Raw genomic sequence first — 13,891 nt, 5'->3', positions numbered from 1 at the left:
CATAGAGGCTCATCAACCACAGCTCCTTCCAATCACACCTCTTAATTCAGTCTTAAAAACCTCTCTGGAGTGCTGTTTGTGCTACAGCCAAATTAAAAATTCCTTCCAGGTGCAGGCTGCTTTTATTCTCTATGTGAAGGTACTCTACCACTTGAATGTGCTTCTGATTTCTTCTGATTCCTCTGTATCACTGTGCCCCTAAGTATTTATTGCTAAGTATTCTATTTATCCCTGTAGTATCACTGTGCCCTCAGTATTCTATTTACTCCTCTGTATCACTGTGCCCTAAGTATTTATCCCAAAGTATTCTATTTAACCCACTGTATCTCTATGCCCTAAGTATTTACCCCAAAGTATTCTGTTTAACCCTTTGTATCCCTAGGCATTTCTCCCTGTTGCCAGTGAATCCCCGGGGTTACCTCGCACTGGTATCCGCCCAGGTGATCCCGGCAGGTGGCTCCGTTCTGGCAGGGGCTGGAGTCGCACTCATCCAGCTGCACCTCACAGTAGCTGCCTGTGTAACCCACCTGGCACTGGCAGTGGTGGGTGTTCCCCACGTTGAGGCAGTGACCAGAGTGCTGGCACAGCTGGTCCACAGGGACTCCTGAAACCAAAGGTAAATCAAGTGAGCAAACACGGAAAACGCGCTTGCTGCCAGTGCTGGTAGCTCAGACAGGAATGGATATGGGTAAGTCCAACGAATTGAAAAGCTGCAGCTTTAAAGTTGAAGTTACTCCTTAAATTACAGTGGATCAGAACCACAAGTGGCTTACAAATGAAGTCACTGCTCTGTCCTCTTTGGATCATGGGATTCAACACTGGCATGAAGTTATTTGTGCTGCTGTATTATTTTAGCACTGGCTGGTGAATACATATCTGAAGTACTATTGAAACTCTACAGAGGTTCAATGTCTGTACCTAGAATGTCCCAAAAAGTATGGGATTTTGACATCTCTCTCCTTTGACACTGAATCTGCTTGTCTGGATTTCCTGGATAAAAGTGGCATGACCACCTGCCTGGGCAACAAGCCACGTTGCCGGACAAAATTCACTTAAAACCAAAATATTTTACACAGACATCATCTGAAGTAGAAAATTACTACTTTGAGGGGCTATGGTATAACTTATAAGGCTGAACAGTGCACTTAGTAATCAGTATTCTCTGCAAAAATACTTATCATGGGTTCCAAAATGCCTTTCTTGTTCAAGGACAACATGTCTTAAACCTGGCCTGCCTGGGGTTCAGCAGAAACTTGGGGTATAGCATGAAGAGCTGATGCATTTTCCAAAAACGCAGCCCACGTAAAACAGTACTACTGAAACTCTGAGACCTCACAAAGTATTTAATTCCTCCTTTCTGATGATTTTTGTGATGGAGAGAATCAAGAAAACCTTGACTCCCAAACACACAGTATTTTTACTTGAGAAGTGACTGAGGCCAAGCACCTGGAGGCAAAGCTCGGTGGGATGTGCACACGTGCAGGGGGAAGGAGATGCCTGTGGAAATGTTTTCAGCTAAAGCACAGAGGACGATGTTTTACCTCTCTGTGAAGCTGCCACTTGACACGAGACGTTGGGCACGTCACAGTAGGCGCCGGTCCAGCCAGGTGGGCACACACAGCGAGTCTGGGCCAGAGTCTGGACACACGTGCCTTTGTTCTTACAGGGGGATTTGCTGCACAGATCCACCAGTGACTGCAGAGGAAAAAAACCCACAAGAAATATGGAAAATGCAGGAGAAACAGCACTCAGAGAACAAGGTCAAGGTGCGAAAGAGAGCTCTGCAATCCTGGCTCCCTGTGGCACTGGAAAGGGCAGGACAGCACTTCACAACCCTAAGACAGCTACATTACTGACAGTCTCATAAGCCTAGGAAGGTTCAAGTGTACAGAGGAATAAACCCCAGATGGCAGCATTATTCCAAAATTCTCACACCTCACCATGAAGGTGGATCTTTGGCTGGCTTAGTTGGAGAAAATCGGGTTTTATCTCAGACTAACATTCTAGTTCCACATTAACAGGAGGCTTCCAGCTATTCTGCGTAACTCCCCCCATCTTCACTGCTTTTTGAGGATGACAGATGTGTTCCACATTTTGATCCACACTTTTCCTTTCTGTCATTAGCTCACCATACCTGCTTTTGGTCCCATTTGCTGCAGTAGGGTCTCTCTGACTTTTTCTGTCTTCCAAGATTCAACTGCAACCTCGCAATAGTTTTATGAACTGAAGATGGGCTAAAGTATATTGCTTTTCCTGATTTCTCAAATAAAAACAAAGAGCCTAAAACTCAGTAAATCATCACAGGGAAAGCAAAGACCCAAAATAACTGTGTGATGTAATATAAACCAGCCACCAACCATAATTTCCTTTTTAAGCCATTCATCTTCAAATTAATACAGCTATTTGACTGATGTCAAGCTGACTTGAGGAAGGGTGAGGTTTTTAAAGTGAGTAGCACTGAATTTTGGCCGTAAAATGCAATTTCAATTGCAGAAAGTTCTGCTTTTCAGATGCAAACTGTCTCCTCACAAAGATTAAAGTAAAGAAAAAAATCTGTGCTTTCACAGGCAACCAAAAGGAAACTTGGAATTAAGTTTTATCACATGTAGTTGAGCGTGAAGAAGAAAAAACACCGAGCCTCTTGCTTCTGCATTTGTAATGAGTAGCTGACTGTTTTACATGCAAATTCTAAATCTTATGAATCATTGCCTGATTTTGTGCTGCTTATTTAGCTTCGCTAATTAGGTCAAGCCAGTTTACCACTAAGACAAGAATGACAGTGTAGCTGTAATCTATAAATCTCCCCAAAGCAGCTTTGAGGAGTACTTAAAAATTTAGAAAGTTCTGGTTCCCTGTATAAAATGGGTAATTCATTACAATCAGGCTTCTCTGAACATAAAGCAGACTTTCTGAGAATCCACAGTATTTAAATTTGGGGAAAGGAACATTAATCCTTTTCTCCAGTAAAAACAAAGCAAACATAACAGAAGAGGAACTACTGAACTTCACAGTGCTTCACAATCACTCTCAATGCTAATTCTCCCAATGAGGTTTAAGTGGTGTGCCCAGAATGCATAATTAGGGTAGCAGAGGGGCTGCTTTTTTCTATCACTTCATTACTTTGCATTCACTTCCTCCATTAGCAATACCTAGAAGCAGACCTGACAATTTAATGTCTAGCAACATACTTCTGAAAAAGCACCTCCCTCACTGCCACTAAAATGCTTCTTTCCAACACTCACTGCTTTACAAAGACAAGTTGGCATGAAAGAGAGCTGCAAAATTCTTACAAAACTGAAGCAGCAATTTAAGAAATTCACACTTTTTTTTTTTTTTAATGGAAGCACTCAAGACTGGTGAAGGCAGCCAATACAGAGTTTACCATTCCAAAAGCAGAAATAGTCTCAAATCATTCTTGCTGTTTTGATAAGAACAGAATCAAAAGAAAGAACTCTGATTTGAAAAACATCATCCCGTTTCCACTGTGCCACACCAGGTCAGAGTTTTTAATAGGCACCAGTCAGTCATTTACAGTATACAGGATTTGCAGCTTCTGTCGAAAACTGGAAACTGCATGAACTTCAGCATGCAAGTAAGGCTAGAGATTTTTACCGAGGTTGTTGAATAGGAAAAGCACATAATTTACTACCCCAAAACATTTTCTGTCTTCTCATGAAAAGAAAAAATTTACTATCAACCCTGATTAAAATTCACCTCCCTGTAAAAAATGAACCAGTTAAATCTAAATACTGCTAATCAGATTGATATTATGCTTTTTGGTTTGTGCTTATTTGCTGGTTGTTTTGTTGTTTCTTTTCTTTTTAATACAGGACTGCTGTCCTCAATCAGGACAATTTATGCTTTGAATGAAATGCAGCCATTTTCCAGGGTAACAGCTGGTTTTCATTTCAGAAAACTAATCTAGAAAGTTTCAGTGACACCTGTTCTCATAAATAACCACTTTTCTTCTCCTTGCAAATAGGAATGGAACCAGATGATCTTTAAGGTCTGCTCCAGTCCATTCCATGACCTCCAGTTTTGAACAGGGGCAGCTAAAGGACCAACCACCCCTCAGCAGGACTGAAAGAACAAACAAGAGCTCAGCCACCTGTTTGGTAATTCCTAATTACTATTTGGTAATTCCTAAAGTGGCTCTGATCCAGTTGATTTCCCCTAAAAGTTGCTGCAGGTCTTGCAAAGTGCTAACTTTAGTTTGAAGCTGTATGTTTTGAGGCCTGATTGATCGTTCTCTTATTCTCCACCCTAAGTACTTCCATGGTGAGATTTCTTGTATTTTTGAAGTGGAAATTTCAAGTCCTGCATCATGGACTACTATTACAACGCCATCATGAGCCTCTTCCACTTCCTTTTGAGTTGATGCTGCAGTAAGTAAATCATCCATGTAATGTAAAATCACTGCTAGTGGATGCTTCTGTCGAGCTGGAGACTTGATCCCTCTAAGTTTGACCTCTCACACCTCTCCCACTCCCCCTTGCTGCTGGACAGCTCAAACAAGGATGCCACAAGAAGCCACCCACCTTGCAGTTCTTGCCAGTGTAGCCCAAGGGGCAGATGCACCTGTATGTGCCCAGGCTGTCCACACAGGTGCCCCTGTTGAGGCAAGGGTGGGAGTCACACTCGTTAATCTCTGTGAGGCAGAAGGGTCCTGTAAACCCCAGTGGGCACTGGCAGGTGAAGGAATTGACTCCATCCACACAGGTGCCTCCATTGAAACAGGAGCTGCAAGAGAGGGGCAATAAAAGTAAGCTGAGATGAAATGCAGATAGACAGAAGAGAACATAAACATGACTGAAATAAGGGAGAAAAGTGGCTAACAGGATCTTTTGACCACTGCTAAATTCTGGCTGAAGAAGCATGAATCAGAAAACATCAATCCTAGGGGATTTCAGCTCACCCTCCAGCTCACTTTCACCTCAGCAGACCAAGAAAGTAAAGCAGAGTTTAATGAGTCATTAGTGATGGATCTAACTTAATTAATGAAATCTTCCCAGCTTCAATGTGACTGCCAGCACTACCTCGTGTGGCTTGTTCAAACTGATACATTTTACTGCAAATCACAATTGTATTACAAATTATGAGAAACAAAACAATTTGCCTTTTTCTAAAATCTTCAAAGGAGTCAGGGGTATGGTTTCTCAAGGAAAAAGTTCATACAACATGCAAAACACAAGCATGTTCTTCACTGAAATTATGTGAAAGTATTGGTATTGCTAAATCCCTCCCTTCTCTTCTCATGAGAACCTTAAGTCCTGATTTGTAAAACTACTCATACATGCCCTGGCAGAATTCAGATCAAAGGAATTGTCCCCCTCCCCCCCAATCTTCTGATCGTAAGAAATTCTGCCAGATTAGGTGTCCTAGGGAGAAGTGACTGGGAAAGTGTGGAGAATTGATGCCTCATGCAAAACAGACTCAGTTTTCCTTGTAAAGGAACTCCTGCTCCTCTGAGAGTAACCCTAGATCAGACTTGAGATAATCAGTTTGGTAAAGTACACAAACCAAAGTGGTGCCTGCTTATCTGCTTTGTGCCCTGTCAGAGAGTATTTCCATGAGAGAAGCCACTGACTCACAGTGCAGGGAAGCAAGTCTGAAATATCGAAATTCTGACTGTGATTACAGGAGAGGTGTCAACATGAACCTAATCAAACATTAAACTGCTTATCACAGAAGCTCCTCTGTCTTGGGGGCTGAATTCTGTTCTAGAGGGAGAACAAACTGCCTTTTGCATTTGTGGCAAAGCAGGGAAGACAGATGAACTGCCACTCACCTGGTGTGTATCACTGAAACCAGGTACCAAAAGGAGAGGGCACTCTCTCATAGGCAGCTTCTCACACAACACAAGGAAGAATCATTTGACCCAAATTCAAATTAGCCAACCACTACAGTGCTCTGAAGCACAGCTCAGTAATTTTGGTTGAGAAGGTGCGACTGGTTTAGCTTGGCAGAGCCTTGAAAATTGCTACATCCTGAATTCATACCTGCAAGACTGGTTCCTGTCCTGACTGATAACAAAAACAAAAGCAGGATGAACCTCAAGGAAGAGCCAGGAGTTCTGCTAGAACACCCAGCATACTTCACATACTTCATCAACAACTGTTGTGCAAATCAAACACACCCTCATCAATGACACAATCCTGTTCTTAAGAGAAAGATATTAAAATACCTCCTCCTCAAATGCAATTTTATAAAAGGTAAGAAAGATATTTCCTATTTGTGCAGAAAAGACTTAAGAAAACCAAGAGTTTTGCATAATTTGTCCCTGGTAACTAGACTAGAACAGACAACTTCTTAATTATTTTTTTAACCATTGCAAGTTTCAAAGAAATCGTTAGAATTGTTTCCCATTTGAGAATCTGAAGTTACTTACATCAATCCTAACTAATCTTAAAATAAATATGCAGGCAGATGATGGAATCACATGTTTAACTCTCAAAGAGCTCTTAAAACTAACACATGAACCATTTTTATAAGGACCAGCTGTTGAGCATTTGAACTCAGTTCCACATCTCCCCCTTTAGAAGGACCTCAGGTTTTATCTCAACACTGCTAAACCACATCCAGTGTGTGAGCATTAAAAGATCTCTAATGATTAAATCTTTCCAGCACAGAAGTTAGTAGATTTAGTGCTTCTCCTCGTTGCTTCTTCATATTGTTTGTTGTCAACAACTCAGGACTAATTAATTTTTGCTGCCTTTCTAAGAGCTGGCCATCACTTCCACTTTTGCAGCTTTTGTATTTCTCAACAGAGTAACCATTCATAACAAATTATTCCCCCTCCCCTGTGTGATAATGGTCTTGTAAAAATATGAATATCTCAATAAGCTAGCATCTCTGTTTCCAACTTTGTTAAACATGCTTAAAATGTCACCTTCATCTTGCAGTGAAACTGTTTAGAAGGAACTGAGGACCAGGGAATCATCTTTCCTTGCAAGAATCACAAGTATGTGATGGCATACCATTTGTCAGGATTTTCTTTTAATTTTGCCTGTGCATTATTAAAAAAAATGCCTAAAGATTGGCGGATTGTGTTCTGTAGAAGATCTGTTCAAAAAATTATAAACATACAAGGCTTTACTCAATCTCATCTGTGATGTTGCTTGTGCCAATCCTCCATTTTGTTTACCTAAAATAAGTTTTAAAGAGCGATGCAGTCTTTCAACAATTGCTTGGCCTGTGGGAGAGTAAGGAATATCAAAAGTATGTCAAACACCCCAACCCATTTAAAAAAAAAAAAAAAATCAGTCAATCTTTCAGCTGTGTATGAAGGGAAATTATCTGTCTTTACCTGCTGAGGCACCCCTAACGAAGCAAAAGCTTGCAAAAAACGCTGACACATGTGATTTGTTGTCTCCCCTGGATGCAGGGAGGCACAAACTGCACCTGAAAAAGTGTCCACCAACACATGGATGTTTTAAAATTTCTATTTTCAAATGGCAGGGAAGAGGATTGCCCTAGTGAAAAGCTGCTTCTGAGCAGGAGGAGGCAGAGGTGCCTCACCTGTCGGTGCACTCATCAATGTTGCTCTCACAGTTGGTTCCCTCAAAGCCTGGCGGGCACTTGCAGGTGTAGCTGTTGACAAAGTGGGTGCAGGTCCCCCCATTCCTGCATGGCTCACTCAGACATTCGTTGGTGTCTGTCTGGCACTTATCCCCATGAAACCCAGGCAGGCAGATGCACGAGAAGGAGTTGATCCCATCCACACACGAGGCTCCGTTCTGGCAGGGGTCTAGGACAGAAGGATCACAGTGAGTGTTAGAATCGGTGGTAGTGAAGGGCCAGGCCTAGAATAGCTGTTTCTATGGAAAACAGAAAAACAAAACAAAAAAAAAAAAACAAAAACAAAAAACAAACAAACAAACAAAAAAACCCACCAAAAAAAAAAAAAAAAAAAAAAAAAAAAAAAAAAAAAAAAAAAAAAAAAAAAAAAAAGGTGTCACACAGCCCAGAGTGTGTAAAGTTTTTCTGAGCCACTTCATGGAACTAGTAACCGCAAAGCATTATCAATAACAAATTTACAAGAAGGTGTGGATCAAGGCTGACCTTCAGGACCTAAAGGCTTCTCTGCTGGAATTTGTTCAACCAAAGCCTCTTGGATTATTGTTCAACCAAAACCTAAAGCCCCCAGTTTATTGTTCAACCAAAACCCAAAGCCTCTTGGTTTAAAATTCAATTGCTGCTTTTGTGACAGATGCCTACTGATACAATAAAAACAGAGCAACTGTTTCTTCTTCCTTACAAAGTTCTATTCACCAGAGAACTCTGGCACTCTTTTCCAGACTCTGCTTAACACAAGAGAAAATTTGTGTGCATAGTTTTCAGCATGAAAACAATCCAGCCAAACCAAACGTGTATGTGTACATTAGCACATACACGAGCACTTCTGCATTACTGAGCACTTGACATTTTTCCCAGCATCACTGACTGGGGAAAGACTGGCAGGAAAGCTCACAAACTCATACAGCACTACGGAATCTCCTCAATCACAGCACTTCTTGATATTTTCTTTATCCCTATGATGCTCTTGCTACTTACATACCACTGTTTTTTGATCTTAGCCACCTCCTACTACTGTATTCCTTCTGCTTCCACAAGTACCAATCTCCCTGAAAGATTTCTGCCAGTTTCTGTTCAGTAATTTCTTCCTGCATTTCTCCTTCCACTTCTGGATTTAAGACCCACATTCCTGAAGCCAGATCCCTTTTTTACTCTGCATTCCACAGAGCAAAAGCCTAATATATGAAGGCAGAGAGGAAAACTGGGAGGGGGGATGGAAAAAAGAGAGAAAGCAAGGGGGTTGAAAAATAGGTCACCGAGCCTTTTTTTTTTTTGATTTAGGACTATCTTTAAGTACTACTAAAATATGAACTTGAAAATACAAATAGACTCCACTAAAAGTTTGCATTTTATCATAAGTATCATAAGCTAATTCTGTTTACTGGGAAATTAAGAAAAGAAATGTGAAAGGTAATTAAAGCTCCCTTATTGACTGAGAAATATGCTCACAAGTTAAAAATTTGTAGTATGAGACACACCTGCATCCATTTAAAGGTCATTTGACTACTGCAGAGAAAAAGCACATTCAAAGCAAGACCCCTGGCAGCTATAAAATGTTGTGTCTGTGGCAGTCAGCCATGTATGAGTGAGGCCAAAAGCTGTGCATTAATTCTCTGTGCCACACATTTACTGACAGAAGAAGGAGACGCGATATCAACTTTTCAATAAGTTCCTGTTGTTGGAGAGTTTGTTTGCTTCACAGATTAAAGACATTTGGCTCAAGGCATGGAAGGTTTTTGTTATGCTAAATGAAATCAGCTGTGGCAGTAATGTGACATGCTTCTTCAGCCTCATGGGTGTGCTGCCTAAGACAACATGGGGTGAATCTCACAGCCCTCAGATCACTCAGGAGGAGGGAGAGAGATGTCCCAGCTGTTGGAGAGTGAAAGATGAACACTTGGGGAACGTTTTTATCCAAAGGCACCCACACAAAAACTAACAGGACAGGCAATGATTTTGTTGGCTTCAGTGAGCAAAGCTCTGGGTCACTGCACCATGACACTTTTTGTACTGTATCTCTTTGCTCAGAAAGGAGTCAAAAGCTCAGGCTGAGCCAGACACCTCAGAAGTTCTTTGAGCAGTGCTGCTTTGGGGGCTCCCACGGTAAGTTTTGCTAACAGACTTGTTTGGATCCCTCTCTACAGCAGTCATTAATTTACTTTTTTTTTTCCAATGCAAAACACAAGTTGCTAAATGCATGCCTAAGGTCTTCAAAACTCCACTTTGGTTTTAAGCTGATAGTAAAAAATAGGGGATTGGGGGTTTTATTTGTTTTGGTTTTTTTGGGGGGTTGTTTTTTCAGGTTTTTCTGTTCGTTTGGTTGTGGTTTTTTTACAGACCTGACCAATCTAAGAATTACAGCATTACAGTGAGCTCCTCCAAGGTTTGATAAAGCACTTTTCAAATAGTAACAGATGAACTTTTAAACACGTGACATTTATCAGGAGACTCTGATTTTATCTGATGATGATATAGAATATGCCCAGTAAGAAAAAGAAGCTACTATGCATTTGGCTTCCCTTATAAACAGGGGTGTCAATGACATGAAATTAATACTTGTTTTCTTGCAATTTGAGCCATTTCAGTACTCATGAGTGTATGGGCTACCCTCCTGCAACTGATACCTACTCAAGAACAGAGGCCCTTCCTGCTGCTTAATTTGTTTTCAGAAATGGATTAACTGGAACTGCAACAGGACCCACTCCTCCCATAATATTAACGTCAGACAGACATTTCAGGAAGGACTGCTATACCCCAGATTCCCACCACACCTCAATCAAACCTAACGTTGAAATACAGGTAAGCCCTGCAGTAGCACTTTAACTCAATGCATTAAAATTCCAGGCAAATACAATTTTGCATTTGTCAGTGCTTCTTATTAAAGTATGTAAACTCTAAGGACCTTTTCAAGTTAAGGATCTGGGAACAACAACTGCCATCAGTTAGGACACCCTGGTCGATTTCCAGTGTCTGAACACCATGGGTTTTGACTGCCTCAAAGCTGAAGTTTGGGTTTTTTTTCCCCTTTTGGCAAGAAATCTTGAAAGACCTTTCAGAACCTGTCAAACAGCAGTCAGCAAATTTATTTTTAGGAGAAAGTGGAAAAGACTGAGCAACGTGCTGATACTCACTGGCCAGGCAGTCGTCGATGTTACTGTCGCAGTCCCCTCCGGTGAAGCCAGGCCGACACTCACACAGGTAGCTGCCCTGGATGTTGTGGCACAGAGCATGGTTTTTGCAGGGCTTGGAGAGACACTCATCAATATCCACCGTGCATCTTTCCCCTGAAACGTGGAGAGCCCAAGGGTGACACCTCACACAAAGCAATTGCCAAGAGTTGGTGCCAGCACTGAAAGCACAGCACCTTCCCCATCCACCTTACCTTCCCAGCCAGGGGCACACTGGCAGCTGTAGCCTTCAGAGTCAGCAGATTCTTGGCAGATTCCAGAGTTCTCACAAGGATTAGGGGAACAAGGAGAAACCACTACTTGGCAGTTCACACCTGGAGAACAGAACGGGGAAAAAGCAAAAGAATGTGCTGCTAAGAGCTTGGTGCTTCTTGGAAGAATGAACAAAGAGTTTGTGACTCACATCAATACCCCACATTTTGAAAAATCTCAGCAGAATAAAAAGGAGAGCAGAGCACTCCTCATAGACTCTTTGTAGAAGCAGCCATGGTCATTTTGAGTTTAATCCCCCTCCAATTTCCAGGGCAATTTATGCATATTTCATAATTTACAAAGAAAATTAAGCTAAGCTTCCAACAGGACATTTCTTAGTGAGTCCAAGCAAGGCTTAGACAAGCCCTTGCCAAGTATTCCATTACTGTAGCATGTCTACAGGGACTGACTGTAATTTAGCTTCATACAGACATGGCATTTCCCATCTTGATTACTATTTCCACGAAGTTTAATGAAAAGAAATTACACTGAAGGTGCAGTGAAGTAAAAAGGGAAAAGATAACAAATTTTCTCTGAATATTCACCTTTGAATCCTTTCCTACAAGTACATCTGTATCCGTTCAGCAGATCCTCACAAGTTCCTCCATTCTGGCATGGGTTTGATTTACATTCATTCCCTTCTGTTGAGCAGTAATCTCCTATCCAGCCTGGGTCACAGACACACTTGTACCTTGAAAGGCAAAACCAGAAGTAATTTTAGGGCTTTGTGAAGTAGCTCCTCTACCAGTTTTTCTCTTGCAGATTAGTTTTGGAGAGAAAACCACAACTCTGTTTAGAAGAGCCCTAAGTTACTTTAGATTGCTTACCCCAGCTGTATAGTTTTGAAAATACTGAAAATACTGAAAATAAACCCTCCCTTAAAACCACACTTCCCTCATTACAGTTTCCACAAAGTGCTCAGTCAACCAGCAATATGCTTCAGCTTTGATAAGACCATCTCAACATATTCAAACAAAGACAAAGAAAAAAATTTAGAAAAAACAAAAGTGGAGGGGAACAATAGGTTCCAAAGATAACTAGACTGATTTAACACCAAATAGTGGTTTCAAACGAAAACAGCTGGCTGGGAGCAGGAGCAATCCTCTCTATCATGTTTCAAAATCTGAAGGAGAGCACACCCCACCCACAAAACATAGAAGCAAGGGCTTGGTGAATCACCCTGGACTCAGGCCAGTGTGGGTTGTGTGGCCTTTCTCCCTGCCCTGCAAACACAGCTTATTTCACCTGGCACAGTGTGAGGTGTATGTGAGTATAAATGCAAAGTGACAGAGGATAGACAAGATGAACAAAAATCTGTTTTCCAAGCTTACAAGGAGGCTGAATTAGCAATAAAGGCAGCCTTCCTGCCAGCTGCAGGGAAAGTGCTGCATCCTGGCCTACAGAGCAGCAGCAAATCACTTCCTTGTCCAAGTGCCGACAACACTTCCCAGGATGCAGCAAATATTTGGGAGGCTATTCCATGCAGAGTTGAGAACTTTCACAAACAAAACACCCCCAGACTTACCATTACCAAAAAAGAAGTCTAATTTAAGGCTCTCAAAATCAGCACTTAGACTTCCTGGATGGGAAGATTCAGAAGCAACTACTGCCATCAAAATAGCCAGAGAGAACCTTCCTTTCTTTATTCAGACATGCAAAAATAACGAGCAAAGCTGAAAAAAATCTCTGCAGTGGACAAAGTGTCCTGGGTGAAATATCCATCCCTAGTGCAAAAGTTGTCAGCCTGTTCTTTGATACAGTGTTTGGTTAGGAAGAACAGCACTAGCCAATAAAAACAGTCCCCATGCTCAATGTTTTACGTTTTGATGGAATAGATTGCTGCTGCTCCCGAAGATTTAATTTGGAACCATTTCTTTATCTTAATTACATTCACACATTTGCTAGAATGGCCAAACCCTCCCTCTAGACAGTGGTGGCACACCCTGCACTACATGCACATGCAAAACCAGCAAACAACACTAGGCAGAACAGAAAAAACAGCTGGTGAACGAAGGTCTGAACTTTCCTGTGATTATGTCAAAGGCATCAGATAAATTGGGATCCGAATCTGAGAAATCAGAGAAAAATGGGAAGCTGGAAGTCTTGACAAAGCAAAAAACAATAACCGAGAAGGCAGCACGTAGGTGTGGTGAGTCCTTACCCCGTGGCAATGTGTGTGCAGTTGCCATGCACACAGGGGCTGCTGAGGCAGCCATCTGCCTGGGACTGGCAGTGGGGATGGTGGAAACCCTCGGGGCACACGCAGTGAAATCCGTTCACCTCGTTCACACACGTGCCACCGTTGTGGCAGGGGCTGGACGTGCACTCGTCTATGTCCGTGTTACAACGGGGTCCTGGGGAGGAAAAACAGCACTCACTGAGCAGAATTTCTTACCAGAGTGCTAGCTTTGCAAGAACACATACTGAGACACAGCGCAGGGAAGCCAAGGCAGCAGCATGGAGCTCCATGCTTTAACTCCAGCCAAGAGAAGCGTTTCTGAGAGATGCAGCACTTTGCTGTGTCTGGAAAACAGCATTTACACTCAGCAAGTATTCACAAACCATTCCAGAACCTCCAGGAAAAAAATCACCTTTTAATACTGATTAGGAAAGCAAAAACCACTCAGCTGTATCATGCTTGCAACAAACCTCTTGAACTGCACTTGTCATAGCCCTGCTCCTGTGCTTTGAGGTACCTACCCTTTGAAGAACCAATACTGCCCAAATGTCTGCAGTAAATACGGTTCTTGTGGTTTTATTGCGCAAAAGGGGCTCTAAAAAACACCGTTTCCTGTTTTGCCTGCCTCTGATTACGACTGCAAGATCCTTGAAGCAGTGACCAAAAGGTCTTGTGGGGCTGGAAAGCTAAACAGAGT

At 42.0% G+C, this 13,891-nt stretch overlaps 1 protein-coding gene across 1 annotated transcript in view; it reads right to left on the bottom strand.

Moving 5' to 3' along the window:
• The window catches only part of NOTCH2 (notch receptor 2), an 80,611-nt gene that overhangs the window by 19,590 nt on the left and 47,130 nt on the right, over nucleotides 1-13,891 (bottom strand). Inside the window, exons 13-20 of the mRNA XM_062497703.1 lie at nucleotides 13,177-13,369; nucleotides 11,561-11,706; nucleotides 10,958-11,077; nucleotides 10,707-10,859; nucleotides 7,519-7,747; nucleotides 4,539-4,740; nucleotides 1,542-1,695; nucleotides 420-604 (exon numbers count right to left, since the gene is read on the bottom strand). Coding sequence (XP_062353687.1) covers nucleotides 420-604; nucleotides 1,542-1,695; nucleotides 4,539-4,740; nucleotides 7,519-7,747; nucleotides 10,707-10,859; nucleotides 10,958-11,077; nucleotides 11,561-11,706; nucleotides 13,177-13,369 — 1,382 coding nt within the window. The remainder of the gene's footprint in view (nucleotides 1-419; nucleotides 605-1,541; nucleotides 1,696-4,538; nucleotides 4,741-7,518; nucleotides 7,748-10,706; nucleotides 10,860-10,957; nucleotides 11,078-11,560; nucleotides 11,707-13,176; nucleotides 13,370-13,891) is intronic.

This window comes from Cinclus cinclus, chromosome 8 (genome assembly GCF_963662255.1).
Source record: "Cinclus cinclus chromosome 8, bCinCin1.1, whole genome shotgun sequence".
NCBI lineage: Eukaryota > Metazoa > Chordata > Aves > Passeriformes > Cinclidae > Cinclus > Cinclus cinclus.
The sequence above is the reverse complement of the archived record's forward strand: the minus strand, read 5'-3'. Positions and strand labels throughout refer to the sequence as shown.